The 17,655-nt window shown below is 42.3% G+C and overlaps 1 protein-coding gene across 4 annotated transcripts in view; it reads left to right on the top strand.

Moving 5' to 3' along the window:
- Positions 1–17,655, top strand: part of LCP1 (lymphocyte cytosolic protein 1) — a 50,894-nt gene that overhangs the window by 30,969 nt on the left and 2,270 nt on the right. For 2 of the 4 annotated variants that reach the window (XM_036392057.1, XM_036392073.1), the window contains exons 3-16: positions 979–1,130; positions 1,833–1,962; positions 2,908–3,040; positions 3,629–3,710; positions 5,766–5,931; positions 9,012–9,154; positions 10,818–10,844; positions 11,185–11,280; positions 11,804–11,990; positions 12,448–12,526; positions 12,727–12,841; positions 13,681–13,814; positions 14,787–14,910; positions 16,976–17,100. In XM_036392057.1, the coding sequence (XP_036247950.1) occupies positions 979–1,130; positions 1,833–1,962; positions 2,908–3,040; positions 3,629–3,710; positions 5,766–5,931; positions 9,012–9,154; positions 10,818–10,844; positions 11,185–11,280; positions 11,804–11,990; positions 12,448–12,526; positions 12,727–12,841; positions 13,681–13,814; positions 14,787–14,910; positions 16,976–17,100 (1,693 nt within the window). The remainder of the gene's footprint in view (positions 1–978; positions 1,131–1,832; positions 1,963–2,907; positions 3,041–3,628; positions 3,711–5,765; positions 5,932–9,011; positions 9,155–10,817; positions 10,845–11,184; positions 11,281–11,803; positions 11,991–12,447; positions 12,527–12,726; positions 12,842–13,680; positions 13,815–14,786; positions 14,911–16,975; positions 17,101–17,655) is intronic. The other 2 variants (XM_036392066.1, XM_036392082.2) reach the window with 2 other exon arrangements.

Here is a 17,655-nt window from a genome sequence, read left to right as displayed (position 1 = left end):
ATGGATGGGATGCTCTTTGCAATCCTTGTTAATCCTGCTACTGATGCTGAGAGCTGACTGTCTTTTTGCAGCATGTGACTCAAATTGCAACTTCCTATGCAGGAAGTCAGCTCACGCTGCTCTGAAATCACCTCAGCCTCCAGGATGGGGAAAAGAAGCCTACAGAAAAAGAAAGACACAGATACTGAAAAGCCAAATATAAATAACTATATATATATATATATATACATGCATGCATGTGTATATATATACATCATATAACTATATATCTATATATAGATATATATATCTGTGTCATAACCACAGTGTTTTAACAGAAACTCTCCACGGAATAAACTCAGTTTGCTTTTTATCTGTGGAGTTTTTCACTAAGTGGAGAATAAAGGGCTATGAACCTGTATTGGTGATCTTCTGATCAAATACTATCCTGTATTGGTGATCTTCTCTACCAAATACTTGCAGGAACCTCAGCAGGAGCATTCATGTTAGCACCATCACAGAGAAACACAGAAATATTTATTTTGAGGATGACCATATGCAGTTCCAGCCTACTTCTGATGTAATTAGATCCAGAAAACAGGCCAAAATCACAAATTATATCTATGGATAAGTGCATATGTGTATTGTGTCAACTTTATTTTCTTTAGCTGTTCTGTGGACGGGATGCTTCCTCTATAGATCACATTTGTCAGTGTGTAAACCTTGGAATAGTAATTATATCCATTTAAACCTAGCTTTGTTAAGATATTTATATGTCTAAACATATAAATTCATCACTGTGAGTTTTTCTTTGTTAAAAAGTGATTGTAATTATTTCTTGAGTGTGAATAACACCAAAGCAATTGAAAATACCAGATTTCAAGACAACAAATCTTTGTATATAATGTACCTTTCCTTGGATAAAACAACATCAGCCTTTATGTGCAGAAATGGCACTGGGCTGATGTAGAATGTAAAAGTTTGCTTTTATCTTTGCAGATATCAGCGGGAATGGCTTCATTGATACCAATGATTTAACAGAGGTGTTGAAGGCTGCCAATCTCCCTCTCCCAGGATACAAAGCCAGAGAGCTCATTCAGAGTCTGACAACCACGGGGAATGGCAGGATCAGTTTTGATGAATTTATTTCAGTAAGTAAGGTGTTATTTATTTCAGTAACTCAGGGTGATCCCCCAGGCACAGCAGAGGCACAAGCACAGGCTCTCATGGGCACCTCATTAATCCAATGAGTCTCCTCACTGGAAGAGTTGAAAGCAGAAAATAAGCAAACTAGAAATTCTGCAATTTACTGGGACAAGTTATGTGAATACAGCTGCTCATTGCATAAATGTCATATCATTTAGTATGGTTGATGCAGCAAGATATAGTTTTTCAGTTATACACTGCAAAAAGATGATGTTCTGGCTAGATGATTACAGAAAGTGTTAGCAGATCAAAACTGAAAACTTCAAGGGGCACTTTTTAATCAAAAAACTTATTTTTCTGGTCTGAACTGGGTCAAAGGCAAATGCTAAAATAGTGGAATTTCCCTCAGGATGGAGAAGTATATTTTTACTTGCTGTTTCTTCAAACCCAAACTGCTGTGCTCCAAAGTAACATTTCTATTACCTAGCTGATCTTTGTTCCCTGATTTGAAAGCATAAAAGCTGAGTTTAATCCTTTTGTACCTCAGCAGATGATACACAGATTATACCCAGAAACCCACTGAAAATACTAAAGCTGCCCTTCCCTATTCATGAAGCAATGAGAATGTGTCTCCTGGCCCAAGAGATCACTCTTTTAGCTTGGTTTAATTCTCCAAAATTCTAAAATCCTCTCTCATGGCTTGAAAGATTTTCCGAGACTTGAAGAGTGATGATGTTGCCAAGTCATTCCGGAAGCAGATCAACAAGAAGGAGGGGATCTGTGCCATCGGCGGCACGTCGGAGCAGTCCAGCGCTGGCACGCAGCACTCCTACTCAGGTGGGTGCAGCTGTCCCACCCTGACAGCAGCCAGTGAGCCCTGGCTGCAGCAGCACAAACACCTGCCCACTGCTGGCCCTGCTCACCAGGGAGGTTCCCCACTGCTGGTGACCCATTTCCCTGCACATTTTAGCAGGCACTCATTCTATAAACTCCCCTTGCAACCAGATAGTTCCTGACTTTTTCCCATGGAGGGCACAACTGTCACACAACAGTTGGTTGCTGTCGTTACCTGCTGGGCACAGCCCTCACGGAAGCAGTTCCATGGAGAGGAGGTTCTACCCTTGGCAATCTTCTGCAGGGACAGGAGGGGGGGACTGGCTCTCTCTGGGGAAGGGGGAACAGAGGATGCTTCCAAGGACTCCATCTACCACCTCCTCTGAGCTACTGGGAGCCATGTGAGCTGCTGCTGGTACAGGATAGCTGTGCTTCAGCCCTGCTGAGCTACTGGCACATCTGCCCATTACCCTCTGAGTGCTCTTTGTCAGAGCCCACTCCTGGCCAGGCTTTTCTAGATATTCCACATGAAGAGGATGTAATGTGCAATACAGAATTGTTTGAAGTTATGTGAGGTTTCTGTTTAGCAGAGTGGTACAACACTGCATTCTAATGACAGTGAAAGCACAAATTACCACTTGCAGAGCTTAACATCTGCACTATGCATTTGAACAACATGGACTTCATTACCAGTCTCTGTAATATGCCTGATCTCATGACCCAGCACAACCCTAGTGAGTGGGAAGGGGTATTGAGGGAGTATTAACCAGCTCAAGCCCTTTGCTGTCCTCCGCTCCTTTGCTGGTCTCCTGAGAGCCTCTTCCATGCAGGGTTTTGTGGATCTGTCACACTGGTGGGAAAGGCTCTCCCAGGAGTTCTGCCCTTGTCAGTAAAACGGTGGTAGAGGCACTGCACAGCAAACTGATGGATTTGATGTTGTGTCCACAGAGGAAGAAAAATATGCCTTTGTCAACTGGATTAACAAAGCCCTTGAGAAGGACCCTGACTGCAAGCACGTGGTGCCAATGAATCCAGAGACAGATGACCTCTTCCAGGCAGTCGGTGATGGCATAGTGCTTTGGTAAGTGATACCTTTCCTTCTCACAAATGGGAACCATGAGTCTGCAAGAACTCACATTTCTGTTCAAAGTGAACCTGCTGAATTTACATTAAGCTCAGGAGCGTTTGCAGACTCAGGGCCTTGATAATACTAGGGTTTTTGTGCTTCTTTTATCTTCAGAAATATAAAGCATATTTCATGCTTAATGAGAATTTTTCCTTGCCTCTAGACACTTAAAATTAAATGAAGTAAGTGAAATTTGAGGAGCTGCTTGGTTTTATTTTTGCCCAAGGACTTTTGGTGTTTCACACAAAATAGCACAAAATACTGAGTGCTTCCTCAGACATTTTTGACACAATAAATTTCTTACACAACTTCACCTTGTGGCATTCTTGGCCTCACACCTAAGTACAATCTGTATGTAGCCCAAAATAATTCCTTAAGTATTGAGTGTGTGCCTCTGTGTATATATGTAGAAGCAGAGGGTGATAATCTGTTTTTGTTAAGTAACTCTCCAGCTCTTTGATTTGTCCTGCAATGTAGAGAACCTGTATTTTGTGCACACATAGCTTAATGTATTTCTTGGGGTTTTTTTTATTTTATTTCCAGTAAGATGATCAACTTTTCAGTGCCAGATACCATTGATGAGAGAACAATCAACAAAAAGAAACTCACACCCTTCACAATACAGGTACTTAAACACAACAAAATCCTTTGCTTTTCCCCTTATGATGCTTTTGTGTAATCACTTGGAGGAAAGGCTGGTTCGGCCCAACACAGTCAGGCAAAGTTGTTTCTGGCACAGTGAGATGCTCAGATCCATGTCATAAAAACATAAAGAATTATATTCACATTTCTTTCCACACATATGAGCAACCTGGCTGACCAAACACAGCAAATAATATTCACCAGATGAGAGCTTTAGATGTTTTTGTGGTAGATGACATATGAATGAATAATACAGAGATAATACAGTGACCAGTTGCAGTTGGAGTATCTCTCAGAAGGCTGAATCCCTCTTTTTAAGACATGACAATGGACCTGAAATCGCAACTGCTGTTGTTGCAGTCTGATGTCCTCACCAGAATATTAACTGTGACTCTGGCAGTACCAGTGCAACATGCCTGGAATCAGACCATTGCTGTTGCATGCCTTTTACAAGCCAGTATTTCACCTTGAATACTGAATCCCTCCTTTATTTCTATCACATGTACATATAGATGATTGTTTGAATGGACAAAAAGGGTGTTAATTTTCACTACTTAAAGTTTATTGTGTTTCTCACACAGCAGTATGTAGAGAGATATTTTTATATGAACAACATCTATGTACCTGGTACAGAGTATAACTAGATATATGGAACACATCTGAACCTAACCCAGTTTAGCCCTCAGCTACTCTGATTTGATGGAACATTAGCCAGACTCAAGTAAGCTCAGAAGCCATTAAATTGGATTTTTATGCTGTATACCTCGTTTTTGAGTTCTAATCAGTTTTGGTCAGCAGCCTAACTTAATGATGCAGCTCTGATCAATCCCTGTCACATGTATACATGATTTGATCAATATAGCTTCCACTTTAACTTAACCCTTTTACAGCTGTCTGCTGGAGAATAGGCAATTAATTTGAAGTGGTCCAATTTTTCTAGCTTATGAGAATTTACACTATGTCTCTCTCTGCATTTTGTATCTAATCAGATCTCCCTGTCATGACAGCAGTGCTGAAATTCATGTGAAAAACTGCAAAGCTGTGTGATAAATTATATTTTCCAGGCTTCTTTGCCTGCCTCACTTGCCCTCTGTTTACAAAGCACCTTTTTGTATACTGTAGACCTGAGGATCAGACTTTCTTATTCCCTTTATTTTAAATGGCAAAGGAACATAATGTTCCTGAAATATCACTTTTATTTCTGCCTGTCACTGTGAATCACTGAATCCCTCAGCTTCCTCTGCACACTCCCAAACCAGGAGTCCATACTCCAAAGTTCAAAAAGAAAATGTCCAGATATTACCAGTTCTGACCTTGGCTGAACTGCAAGGCTAAAAACTCATCAGGTTGATTCATACTGATTCCTGGGACAGTGTGTTCTTTGCAAACACTGCCAGCTAGCAGCTTACTTGTATCCTAGGTATCAGGGCTTCTGCCGAGTGCTTAGGGAGAGGAGAGCCTGGAATATCTGCCAGTTGATGGGGCTGTAGCTCCTTTCCTCCTCCCCGTGTGCAGGACTGAGCAGAGAAGAGTTTGCCCCATGCTGAAGCTACATCTGTACTTGAGAATGAGCTCGAGCAGTAGCCCTGGGGAGAGCCTGGCCTGGGTAACCAGCATTGAGCCAGGACATCACTGTGGATGTAGCTGTATGCTCTGAGCTCCAGTGCCTTGTGATCTGACATTTGCCACCTCTGCCAAAATGAGGTCCTTTCTGTCTTTGTGTTGAGACCCAGAATCTGTCTGTAAATCCCCAGGAGAGTCTGCATTCCCCTGCCCCTGTGGCCAGACATGTGTCCTGGGCTGCACCAAAAGAACTGTGGCCAACAGGTCATGGGAAGTGATTCTGTCCTTGTATTCCCCTCTGGTGAGCGCCCAGAGTACCCACCTGGAGCACTGCCTCAGGAAAGACGTGGTTCTGTGTGCTTAAATGCATTTACAGTGAAGCTGCCTGCAGATTTCATTCATTTTGGCTGTGTTCCCTTCCTGTAGCCTCAGCTCTCAAGTTCTGCATCATTCAAAAGTTCTCATCTTCCTCTAGGAAAATCTGAACCTGGCCCTGAACTCTGCTTCAGCCATTGGGTGCCATGTTGTTAACATTGGAGCTGAAGACTTAAAAGAAGGGAAACCTTACCTGGTTCTGGGTCTTTTATGGCAAGTCATCAAAATTGGACTCTTTGCTGACATAGAGATCAGCAGGAATGAAGGTATGTATGGCTCTTCCTTTCAGTGCCCCACTGTCATCACTGCAGAGTCTTTAGGATAAAGCTATTAAAAAAAAAACCTGGATTTTAATTTTTTTCTTCAAGTATTCGTTGTCTCTTTTCTTGACTGGTGTAATTTTCCTTGCTTTTCACAAGCTTCAGCACTCAGAAGTCCAAGGCTTTCTGCAGAGTTGTGTGTTCAGAGCCTTTTCATGCTCATTGTGTCAGGATGGTGGTCTGCATCCTGACCCAATGAGCATGAGAAGACTCTGAACAGTGGTCTGCATCCAAGTATATTGGTGTATTGGTGCTAAATCTGGGATAAGCAAATCTGCATTCAGGAGGCTTGACTCCTTCTTGCTCTTGATTGCCAAACATCTTTCTTTGTGAAATCATAGTTATAGAATCATAGAATAATTTAGGCTGGAAGGAACCTGTGGAGGTGCACCTTGGAGATCTGACTCAGCCATCCAGCCACTTGCTTTCAGCAGTACAACACCTTAAGTATAACATCTTAATGTCAGAGGAGGTAGCTCAGGGCCTTTTCCTGTGTTTTCTGGGCAGCCTGTTCCAGAGCCCAACCACTCTTGCTCTGATTTTTTTTTTTTCTAGTTAGAATCTTGTTGGTATTTCCCTTCTGGTACCTTGTGTCCACAGCTCCTCATCCTTTTCCTGGGCATACTGGAAAAGTGCAGATCTGGCCCCTCTATAATGGTTGAAGACAATACTTGCTCCCCTCTCAAACCTCTTTTCAGGCTAAATAGACCCAGTTTTCTCATCCTCTTCCCTTATATCACAAACTTCCATCCAAACATTTTGTGTCCTTCCACTAAACTCGCTTCAGTTTGTTAATGTCTCTTTTATACTGGGGAGCCAGAAACTGGACCCAGCATTCCAGGTGTATCTCACCAATGCCAAAATTCTCCATGAAGTAGCTTCATCATGAAGGCTGTGGGTGTACCTGCAGTCCACACAGCACCTCATCTCATTGCTTTGTTCCCCATGCCTCTGGACAGTCCCTCACCCAACAGTGACACTTCTTTCCTCCAGTTTCTGTGCAGGTGTTACCTTCATTGCCTCAACCCTTTCACATTTCTGTCCCTTTCATTGCCAGAGCCACCAGTTCCCATTCCTTTGTAGGTAGCCTTGCCCTGCTTATTTGCTGTTTTTTTCCTTTCTGGTATTTTCTCCTTCACTTCTCATCTAAGACTTCATCTAAGGCTAGACAAGCCAAGAAAATTCTGATTTTTTTCAGGTTCTCTTTCCCTCATAGCCCTTTTCTGCAGCTGTTTCAGGTAAAACTCTCCTTTCTTGAACATGAGACCCTGTATTTCCAATGAACTTTCATGAGCACATGATATCAAGGCAGTAATACATCCCAACCTCTATGGGAATGATCTGGGATGCACTTAATATCATGTTGGATTTTCCCCATGTCGTATCAAATGGTGGCTCAGAGTAGCTTAGAAGACATCTAATCCACTCAGGTTCTCATCCTTCGTTCATATAAGCTTTTAGCTAATAGCAGTTATTCATATTAATTCCCCAGAGAAGGTCTTTGAACATGGCACTATTAAATTGCATTCCATTTTTATTACTGTCATCTAGTTCGTTCTGTCTGGTTTCCTGATCATCCTCTGTATTGACTATGCCACCTATTGACTATCGTCTTCACGTTTTTAGCATGTTGTAAGTATTTGTGCCAAGATAATTGATGCAAAAAAAATGAGAAAACATTAATCCAAAAATCAATCCACAGTCAACTCCACAAGAATCCTTCTTCCGGCCTTCTGGCAGTGTCAACACTGTTCTCTTCATAAAATCCTCTGTTTATTTTCAAATGCTTCTATTATCCCCCTCTAGTCCCCATTGCACCCTATATCAAATTATCTGTGTAACTCCAGTTATGGTATGTCTCCACTGTTTCCTTTATGTAGCCAACCCATAATTCTTTCAAGGTCTGACAAAAGATACTGGAAGAAAATCAGAGCAATGTAACACACTCTCCCTTTTTTACCACATTAATAATTAGTTTCTATGTTAGTTCTTCTTTGCAAAGCTAGTTCTACAGCCTTTCATGGTCCAAGGTTTCCAGGGTCAATCCTCCCATCCTGCCTGTTCCTCCTCTTGTGAACATAATACCCTATTTACACAGATAAATTGATATCTCCTCAATTGACAGATGAATTAGCCCTACTGTCCCACAAGCCCACGAGGTCATGTGCAAGTATTCCAGAATGCCTGAGTGAATCCAGTTTCAGTATGAAGGTCACTGAGATTTCTTCTATCTAAGCTGCAAAAAGCCTGTGTTCATATTTTCATTCCAAGCTTACCCCTGTGCTCAGCATCACTGCATCCAGCTCTGCACTTCTCAGCACAGGAAAGACTTGGACCTGTTGAAGTGGGTCCAGAGGAAGGCCACAGAAAGGCTCAGGGTGCTGGGGCACTCCTATGAAGGTGGGCTGAGGGAGCTGAGATTGTTCAGCCTGTAGAAGAGAAGGTTCCAGGGAGATCTTATTGCAGCCTTCAACACCTGAAGGGGCTTATGAGAAAGACGATCACAAAATTTTCAGTGGGGCCTGTTGCAATAGCAAAAGGTGTAATGGTTTTAAAAAAAGAGGGTAGATTTAGACTGGATATGAGGAAGGAGTTTTTTGCAATGAAGGTGGTGAAACACTGGCAGAGGTTGCCCAGAGAGGTGATGGATGCCCCATTCCTGAAAACATTTAAAGTCATGTCAAATGAGGCTCTGAGCAAACTGATTTAGTTGAAGATGTCCATGCTCATTGTAGGGAGGGTTGACAAGACCTTTATACTCATGGGCAGTTCTTAGACCACACTGAAATTGTCTTCCACTTGTGTATGATCCACTACTAGATACACAAATTGCAACCTTGGAATCATTTTATTGATGAGACCCTTTTTCTGTTTACATCTTCTGTCACGCTAACCCAGCTTGAATTTTGGCAATATTTTGGCAACTCACATTTTACAAACTAGGGTAGGAAAATGTGAAAGAGAGAAAACAGTTACACATTTTCTTCGACAAGTATTCACATAATTTTTTTTTTTTTCCTGCTTAGCCTTGATTGCTCTTCTGAGGGAAGGAGAGAGCCTGGAGGATCTGATGAAATTGTCCCCGGAGGACCTGCTGTTGAGATGGGCAAACTATCACCTGGAAAATGCAGGATGCAACAAAGTCAACAACTTCAGCTCAGACATCAAGGTATGAGAAATACTGACCAACAAAAACAAAACAGCAGCCCTACACCCAAATTCCTGCTCTCCACACAGGGACTGTGCACTGAAACACTCCAAGGAGCTGAGACTGCTCTGTCGAGCACATGGAGCTGGGTACATAAAATGCTTTCATTGGGGTTTACCTTTTCACTCAGTAGTATTCCTCCTCTTCCTCCTGACCTCCCAGTTATCACTGCCAGCTCCTGCATACCAGATGCCTGGGAAAGGAATGGCTGCTGGCTCTGGACAGGGCATTAAACGCTGTATTTTCAGTTCCTTACCTCTATTGCTCACCTCCTTTCCAAATCTCCCTAAATTATTCTTGACCTGGCTTTTGTTTGGAAAAGCCTGGACCTTACTCAAACATGTAGAGAAAGATGATTGGGCATTTCCAGTTCCCCCACTTGATCTTTCCTTCACCTAGGCTATGTGCTCCTCTGTCCCAACATTTGCTATAGCCCTGAATGCAGTTTTCTGTGAGTTTTAATTCACTGGGACTATTGGGAATACTACAGCTAGACAGGGAGACACTTGCAAGGGTGGGTGTCTGTAGTCTAGGCAGTATTATTTCATATACTCAGAATCTCTTGGGCTTGTGGGTGCAGATTTCAGCAGAGCATTCTCTTTAGGACTTTAGTTGTTCCCAGACAGATGTAGCAGAACCTGAGTGGTTCCCACTGATTAATTTCAGACACTAAAACCCAGTGTGAGTCCCAGACAGCATTCCAGATCTGTAGAGGCTGTATAAGGGAGGATATCTGAGCTGGCTTATAAGAAAGCCAGGGGCTGGCCAGCACACCAACCTGACCTGACTTCCCTGCTCCCAGAATAGCATGGGAAAAATCCAGCTCCTGAGGTACCTGGTCATAGGCTTCACTAGGGACTGAAACATAAGCACAAGCATTTAATTGAAATACAGAAAAAAAAAAAAACCACCAGGGAAGGCAACAGGAGGGGTAGAGAGTCACATCTGATAATGCAATTTTTATTGTAACAGATTTTTGGTTGAATGGGTGGAGGTGACTGGAGAATATCCAAGAAAAAGGAAGGGAATGGAGTCTTTCCCATCTTTCTGTGTGCTGGCCAAAAAGACTATGGTTCAGCTGATTAAATCTTATCTACAACTGAAAGCTAAATCACAATTCTGGTGTTTATAGTTGGAAAAGAAGACACATATTTACAAGATTTCAGTGTTTACAGACATTCTCTAACTAAGTCTGTCTCCCCACCTCACTTCTGTTGTAAATAACCACTTCCTAGTTACAGTACATAGTAATACAGATGTAAAATATTTAAAATAATTCAGGTAGTCTGCTTAATATTTTGAAGAGCATCAGTTGGGTTAGTTAGTAAAGTCCCTAGACATTAAAATGTAGCTTTATTTTCAGTTCTTTGAGCTCTTTTTGAAGTGAGTTAATATTTTCCACATATGGAAGCAGTGTTGTATTTCACAAAAGATTAAAGACACAACATGATAAACCCCTGTCTTGTTCTTGCCCTTTTGCCTGAAAAATGCTGATATTGTTGTCAGTGTTAACTTTTGTCCTTGAAAACTATGCCTTCTCTTCCACAACTGTTCCAGCCTTGCTTTGAAATCCACTTTAAACATCTGCTTTCTCCTTCTGCATTTTCTTTTATTAAATGCTCAGCAGCCTGACTTCTACAGCATTATAAAGGTATGCATTTTCTTACCTCTAATTTTACCTTCAGTGAATTCTGATGTCATTTTGTTGCTGCCCTTTCTGTGAGTTCCACACACAGTGTTCTTGTCTCATGTGTTGGGCATTCTCCAGCACATATATATTGTGCTGGAGAAGGGGAGAAATAGATCTGGCAAACACAGCATAAAGTAGGAATTGCTAAGTGCTTCCAGCTTAATTAATTTAGTTGTGTAGCCCAATGATCGATGTAATAAAAATGAAGCATGCCTGCACATTGTTCAGGGGAGCACTGGTAAGCAAAGGGCTGAGCTTTAGATGTAATTTTTCTTCCCTTTAATTTCTCTGTCTGTCACAGGACTCAAGAGCTTATTACCATTTGCTGAACCAAGTTGCCCCCAAGGGAGATGAAGAAGGCATTCCAGCTATTACTATTGACATGTCAGGATTAAGGGTAAGATGAGATAAGTTTGGAGTAAATGCCAATATTTTCTGTCCATTACTTGCATTCCTGGCCAACACAGGGCTGCACTGGGATGTCAGAACCAGCAAATTCTTTCTTGCATTGCAACATGATCTTGTAAATCAGAAATCAAAGCTTCCAAAGAATTAAAGAAGAAGAATTAAGAGTTATGTGTTTGGATTTTTGTTAGATAGTAACTTCGGAACTTCAGCAACCATTTAATCACAGTGATAAACTACTAGCATGGAACAAGTGTATTTAAATACATTTATCTGTGAATTTCATCAAACCATCACGTTTATATGGAATATGGCTGTAAAAGCAATATGGTGGTGGTTGAATCATGGACAAAGCCCATTTGAAAACACAGACTTGCCATTAGTAAAAGTGGGAATGGGAATAGCTGTAAATCCATCAAGGAGCTGCTTTAGCAGCTAGATGACCGCAAGGAGACCCAGGTGGGCTGGGTGCAGAGCTGGGGGGGTGAGGCTGATGTCCCATTTGTGCTGGGCAGGAGAAGGATGACGTGCAGCGAGCCGAGTGCATGCTGCAGCAGGCCGAGCGCCTCGGCTGCCGCCAGTTCGTCACCGCCACCGACGTCGTCCGCGGCAACCCCAAGCTCAACCTGGCCTTCATCGCCAACCTGTTCAATAAATACCCTGCCCTGCATAAGCCAGAGAACCAGGACATCGACATTGAAGGTCAGGAAAATGCAAATATCTCACGGTGCACCATGATGTTTCCCTTGTGTCTCCTTCTGTTCATGGTTCAGTGCTGTTGGGGGATAGAAGATAAGAAAATAAAGATAGTGTAGAAAGTAATCTTACCCCTAAGGAGTTGCAGCTGAGCTAATTATCAAAGATTAGGAACAGGCCTGACTTTAACAGGCCACAGCTGTAACCAATGAGAGGGAGAGTGCTATAAAAGAGTGGGGTGGCTGGTTGAGAAGGGAATTGGGAGTCAGTGCTCTGAGGAGATGCCCATGAGAAACACCAAGAAGGTATGAAACTTTTGTGATAAGGAGACAACAGTATGGAACCCCTGCAAAAAGATGACAACACAGTGGGCTGTAAATTCAGTTAGGGTTTCCTCTCAAAACACTTATATTACTGAAGTATGGTGTTTTGCAGGGCTTTGATTGATGTGTCTTTGTTTTAGGTGAGACAAGGGAAGAAAGGACATTTAGGAACTGGATGAACTCCCTCGGTGTTAATCCACGTGTAAATCACTTGTACAGGTAAGATGAGGTATTACACTTCCTTCAGATGATAAATACAGCCAGCAAGTTGTTTGCAAGAATATAAAAACTTCTGGGCCCTATAAGAATGTATGCTGCTTTGTGTTTCCCAGGAAACTAGGTTTACCTCTGCTAATAGTTGAATTGTGTTTCTTTCCTCTGTTCTTTGGACAATGATGTACCTTTTTTGTTGTTTTCAGTGACCTGTCAGATGCCTTGGTTATCTTCCAACTCTATGAAAAGATCAAAGTGCCAGTAGACTGGAACAGGGCGAACAAACCACCATATCCTAAACTGGGTGGCAACATGAAGAAGGTACAAAAAACTAGAATATCTCCAGTAGTGATGTCTTATCCTCAGTGAATGCCTGAATAATTTCAAACGGCAATGTGGGTATTTATGTTGCTCTACAGTCCCAAGGACAGCACCTTAAATGATTTTTGTGCTTAGTCAGTGGATAATTTTTCATTCTGAAAAAGAAATCTACATTAGACTCACTCGCTCTGTTGACAGGTAAAAAATATTTGTTACGTAAAAAGACTTGACAACTTTTGTATCAGTATTTAGAAACTGTATTTGCAGATCCCTTTTGCTACTGCTTTAGGCACTGATTGTAATGCATCTGGACCATGAGATGCATGGCACCAGCTTAATTGCAGCTGTCTGGATCACTGCCCTCCACATCAAATGAAGACAGTGATGATAAGCATTCTTGATCAGGTGCATCAAGAACCAATCACACAGTTGCTGCTAAATGCAATGCTTTCTCCCAGCTATCTGGATGAGTAATTGCATCCAGTTAGACCAGAGTGATCAACCAATCTAAAATATTGGCTGGGACACTAATCCTTTGTCTCAGTGCAATGCCATGATGCTGGAGCTACCCATGAGCCTTACACTTTTATTTTCCAGGCTAATCTGCTTTTCAGGCCCTAATAATGAAGTATAGCATTTTCTTCTATGTTAAATGTTCAGAATGGTATTTTTGGGATGGGTCTGCCTGCTGGTAGTCAATCAGCTGTTTTATCACAGAGCCCCAATGTTCCTGTTTGCCCAGGAAGATCTAGGCTGAGTGATCCAAAGAATTTAAAGTAATAGTGTCTTGTCCTCTTTCTTTTCTTTTTCCTCTATATTTTTCACACTGCCTTTGACAGCTTGAAAACTGCAACTATGCAGTGGAACTGGGAAAGAATCAAGCCAAATTTTCCCTTGTCGGCATTGCTGGGCAAGATCTGAACGAAGGAAACCGTACGCTCACGCTGGCCTTAATCTGGCAGCTGATGAGAAGGTGGGTCAGAGCATTTTGGTGTGCTCAGTTTGCATTGCAGTAGTTTCCTGATGCTCTCACTGAGGAGGCTCCACAGGCTACAGCCTTCTCACTCCTCTGCTTGCACTTCAGTGCTAGGGCACAGTGACCTTCTGCTCACTCCTAGTTAAGGATGTGATCAGAGCATATCTTGTGGGCAAGGCCATTACAGTCAGCTCATGCAGAAGATTATTATTGTCACAATCTGCATAGCAACAAGAAATGTTTATTGCATAGAAGAGAGGAAAAGAAGTTAAAAAGGTCTCTGTATCAGGGAATGGGGACGGTGTCCCAGAAACAAGGAATTGATGCAGAAGTTTTGTAAGCTGCTTCCTGAATGGGCATAACTCAGTCCCTCTCCCCATTTTAATGTAATTCTCTGTGTGTGCATGTTTCTGTTTTTAAGAGTGCTGTAATTGAAAGTAAAGGGCCCCAGTAGTTAGGAACTGAATACAAACTGAATTCAGACTATAGAGAAAGGTAGAGGTTTATCAGTAAGATAGTTAAAATAGGGATGAGGTGATTACTTACCATCAGTTTGGGATATCTTTCCAAGGTGTATGCTGATATATAAGCAAAGTACTCCAGGCTTGTTTTCATGCAGAAGGTCAGTGTAATGTGAGTAGAAGGATTCCCTTCTATCTCCAAAATCAGTGATTATTTTTTAAGCACTATGAGGATGAGTAATTTACAATGAGATACATTGAGAGGAATTCCAGGAATTTTAAGTAACCAAAACTTTTAACATTCCCAAAACAGTGATTAAGGAATTGGGGGTGAATTAAACTACTTAGATTAATAATTGTGTTATAATATAAATCATATGCACTGTGAGTGTGCTGTGAGGCAAAGGAATATCAGATCATTGGGATAATCCCAGACAAGCTGTGCAGATAGAGGACAGTTCTGAGGTTACAGCAGACTTTGAGCAAATATCCTGGCTTCCCTCCTAAGGTACACCCTGAATATCCTTGAAGACATTGGTGGTGGAGAGAAGGTCAATGATGAAATCATTGTCAGCTGGGTCAACGAAACACTCACTGCAGCTGGGAAGGATTCAACCATCTCCAGTTTCAAGGTACAGGATTTTTTTTTTCAGAAATCTCTGCTCAGGAATCTCTTATCCAGAGTGCTTGTGTGTATGATATATAGATGTGTGTATGGTATACAGATGTGTGTATGCCTATACACACGCACTATACATTATGATATAACTCACTGCATAGCTTGACTATTTTTTCATTCATTTATTCATTCATTCAAGCTTTTAAAAGCTTGTTTAAATACACTGGTTTTATTCAAGGGACTTTATTGTGAAAAAGTAATAGAAATATGATATGAACCCTACAGGAAACACCTTGAATTCCAGTTTGGCTTGGGAAATCAAAGGATGGAGACAGGAATGATGACTGGAATTAAGAAAGAACTGCTGTGCAGTTGGATATGAATCAAAAGCAATTACAAATGGCAGTATTAAAATGAACAATAGCAATACATTTATAACCTGGTAGTACCATCCAGGGGGACCTTGCCCTATTTTGCAAGGTACCACACAAACACAGAAATTTATAGAATGCTTCCGGTTCCACTAACCACACAGTATCTATGACACTTCCCAAGCTAGGGAACACTCCGTGGATATAAATCAGCAGTTTGCACCAGGTGAGGACAGATCCATCAAACTTCATGTAATGAGTTCAGGATTCACACAGCTGGTCCCTCTCACCTCTCCCATCAGCAGATGTCTGTCAGTGTCATCTCCCCACAGGAAGCAAATGCACCAGCCCTGCACCCCATCTTTTGCTTTAATGACACTGTATTCTATGACAAGGTGACCTGCTTCTTGGATGAGGGAAAGGCTGTGGATGTCATCTACCTGGATTTTAGTGAAGTCTTTGACAGTGTTTACCACAACATTCTCCTGGAGAAAGTGGCTGCACATAGCTTGGACAGTTGCACTGCTTGCTGGGTAAAAACTGGATGGCCAGGCCCAGAGAGTGGTGGTGAGCAGAGTTACATCCAGCTGGCAGCCTGTCACCAGTAGTGCCCCAGGGCTCAGTTTTGGGGCCATTTAACCTCTTAGTGATGGTCTGGACAAGCAGATCAAGTGCATTCTCAGTCAGTTTGCAGAGGACACCAAACTGGGTGGGAATGTTGATCTGCTGGAAGGCAGGAAGGTTCTGCAGAGGGATCTGGACAGGCTGGATTGATGGAACAGGGCCAGTTGTATGAGGTTCAATGAGGCCAAGTGCTGGGTCCTGCACTTGAATCACAACAACCCCAGCAGTACTAGAGGCTTGGGCAAGAGTGGCTGGAAAGCTGCCCAGCAAGAAAGGACCTGGGAGTCAACACTGGCTGAACATGAGCAGGTGTGCCCAAGTAGCCAAGAAGGCCAATGGCATCCTGGCCTGGATCAGCCATAGTGTGGCCAGCAGGACCAGGGCAGGGATTGTCCCCCTGTACTCAGCCACACCTTGAATCCTGTGTCCAGTTCTGGGCCCCTCACTACAAGAAAGACACTGAGGTGCTGGAGCATGTCTGAAAGGCAACAAAGCTGAGAAGGGCTCATAAATCCTATGAGGAGCAGATGAGACAAAAGGAGGCTCAGGGGAGACCTTATCACTCTCTACAACTGCCTGAAAGGAGGGTGTAGCCAGGTGGGGCTCAGTCTCCTCCCAGGTAACAAGTGACAGGACAAGAGGAAATGGTCTTGAGTTTGCAAATGGCCAGGGGAGGTTTAGATTGGATATTAGGGGGGGGGTTCTTCCCTCAAAGGGTTGTCAAGCCCTGGAACAGGCTGTCTAGTGAAGTCACCATTACTGGAGGATTTAAAAAATGTGTAGACATGGTGCTTAGGGACATGATTTAGTGGTGGACTGGGAAGTGCTAGATTAAGGGTAGACTTGATCCTAAAAATCTTTTCAAGCCTAAATGATTCTGTGATGTTTCATCCCTTGGGTAAAACAAAAAATCCTAGAAAGAGTCCTTAGTCTGCCTTAGATAAAAAAATATTCTAAGCAGCCCTTTGTGAAGATCTAAATGGTGTTTGACTGAACTGTCCATTGCTCTCGAGTCCAGACTCTAGCTTTGTGGGAGTTCTGTCGTCCTGTTCTTGCATTTAATTTTATTTTTTGTCTATGCAGGATAGCAAAATCAGCACCAGCATGCCAGTCCTGGATCTCATTGATGCCATTCAACCAGGGTCAATCAAGTATGACCTCTTGAAAACAGAGGACCTGAATGATGAGGAGAAACTAAATAATGCTAAGTATGTTTCTGCCAAGTGGCACTTAGCATGAGTTACCTGCTCAGGCTGGCCTAACTCTTGTCTTTAAAAATGACTCTGCTGTCCTTTTCATCTGGCACAACCTCATGTGAGAAATACCACCCGAGTTAGAAGCATGAAGGCAGGGAGTTAGGTAGTAAAAAGAGTATCAATGGAAATACATTGTGTAATGTTGTAGTTCCTGCTTCACAAATCCCTTGAAAGGATTGAAATCACTTGGTTTCACAAGCTCCTATTTTCTCATATTAAATTTAAAATTCTTTCAGATATCAGGGAACAATGCCAACAAATAGTGAAGAGGGATTAGTGACAGCTCTTTAGTCACCTACAGGTAGAAAAAGGGCATATTTAAGAGAGAAGGGGGAAGACAAGATTCATGCCTGAAAAACTGGTTCTCTAGATGTGGGTATTGATTTTTTTTTTCCCTGAATGCAAATGATTTCCTAGCAGAGAGTCAATTCTGGGGGCACCTCCCTCTCCTTTCAGAGTTACACAGATCATCTCCTGGTCTGATCATCAGTTTAATTTCTCTTCTAT

This window comes from Molothrus ater, chromosome 2 (genome assembly GCF_012460135.2).
Source record: "Molothrus ater isolate BHLD 08-10-18 breed brown headed cowbird chromosome 2, BPBGC_Mater_1.1, whole genome shotgun sequence".
Lineage (NCBI taxonomy): Eukaryota > Metazoa > Chordata > Aves > Passeriformes > Icteridae > Molothrus > Molothrus ater.
This window is presented reverse-complemented; position numbering and strand designations above follow the sequence as displayed.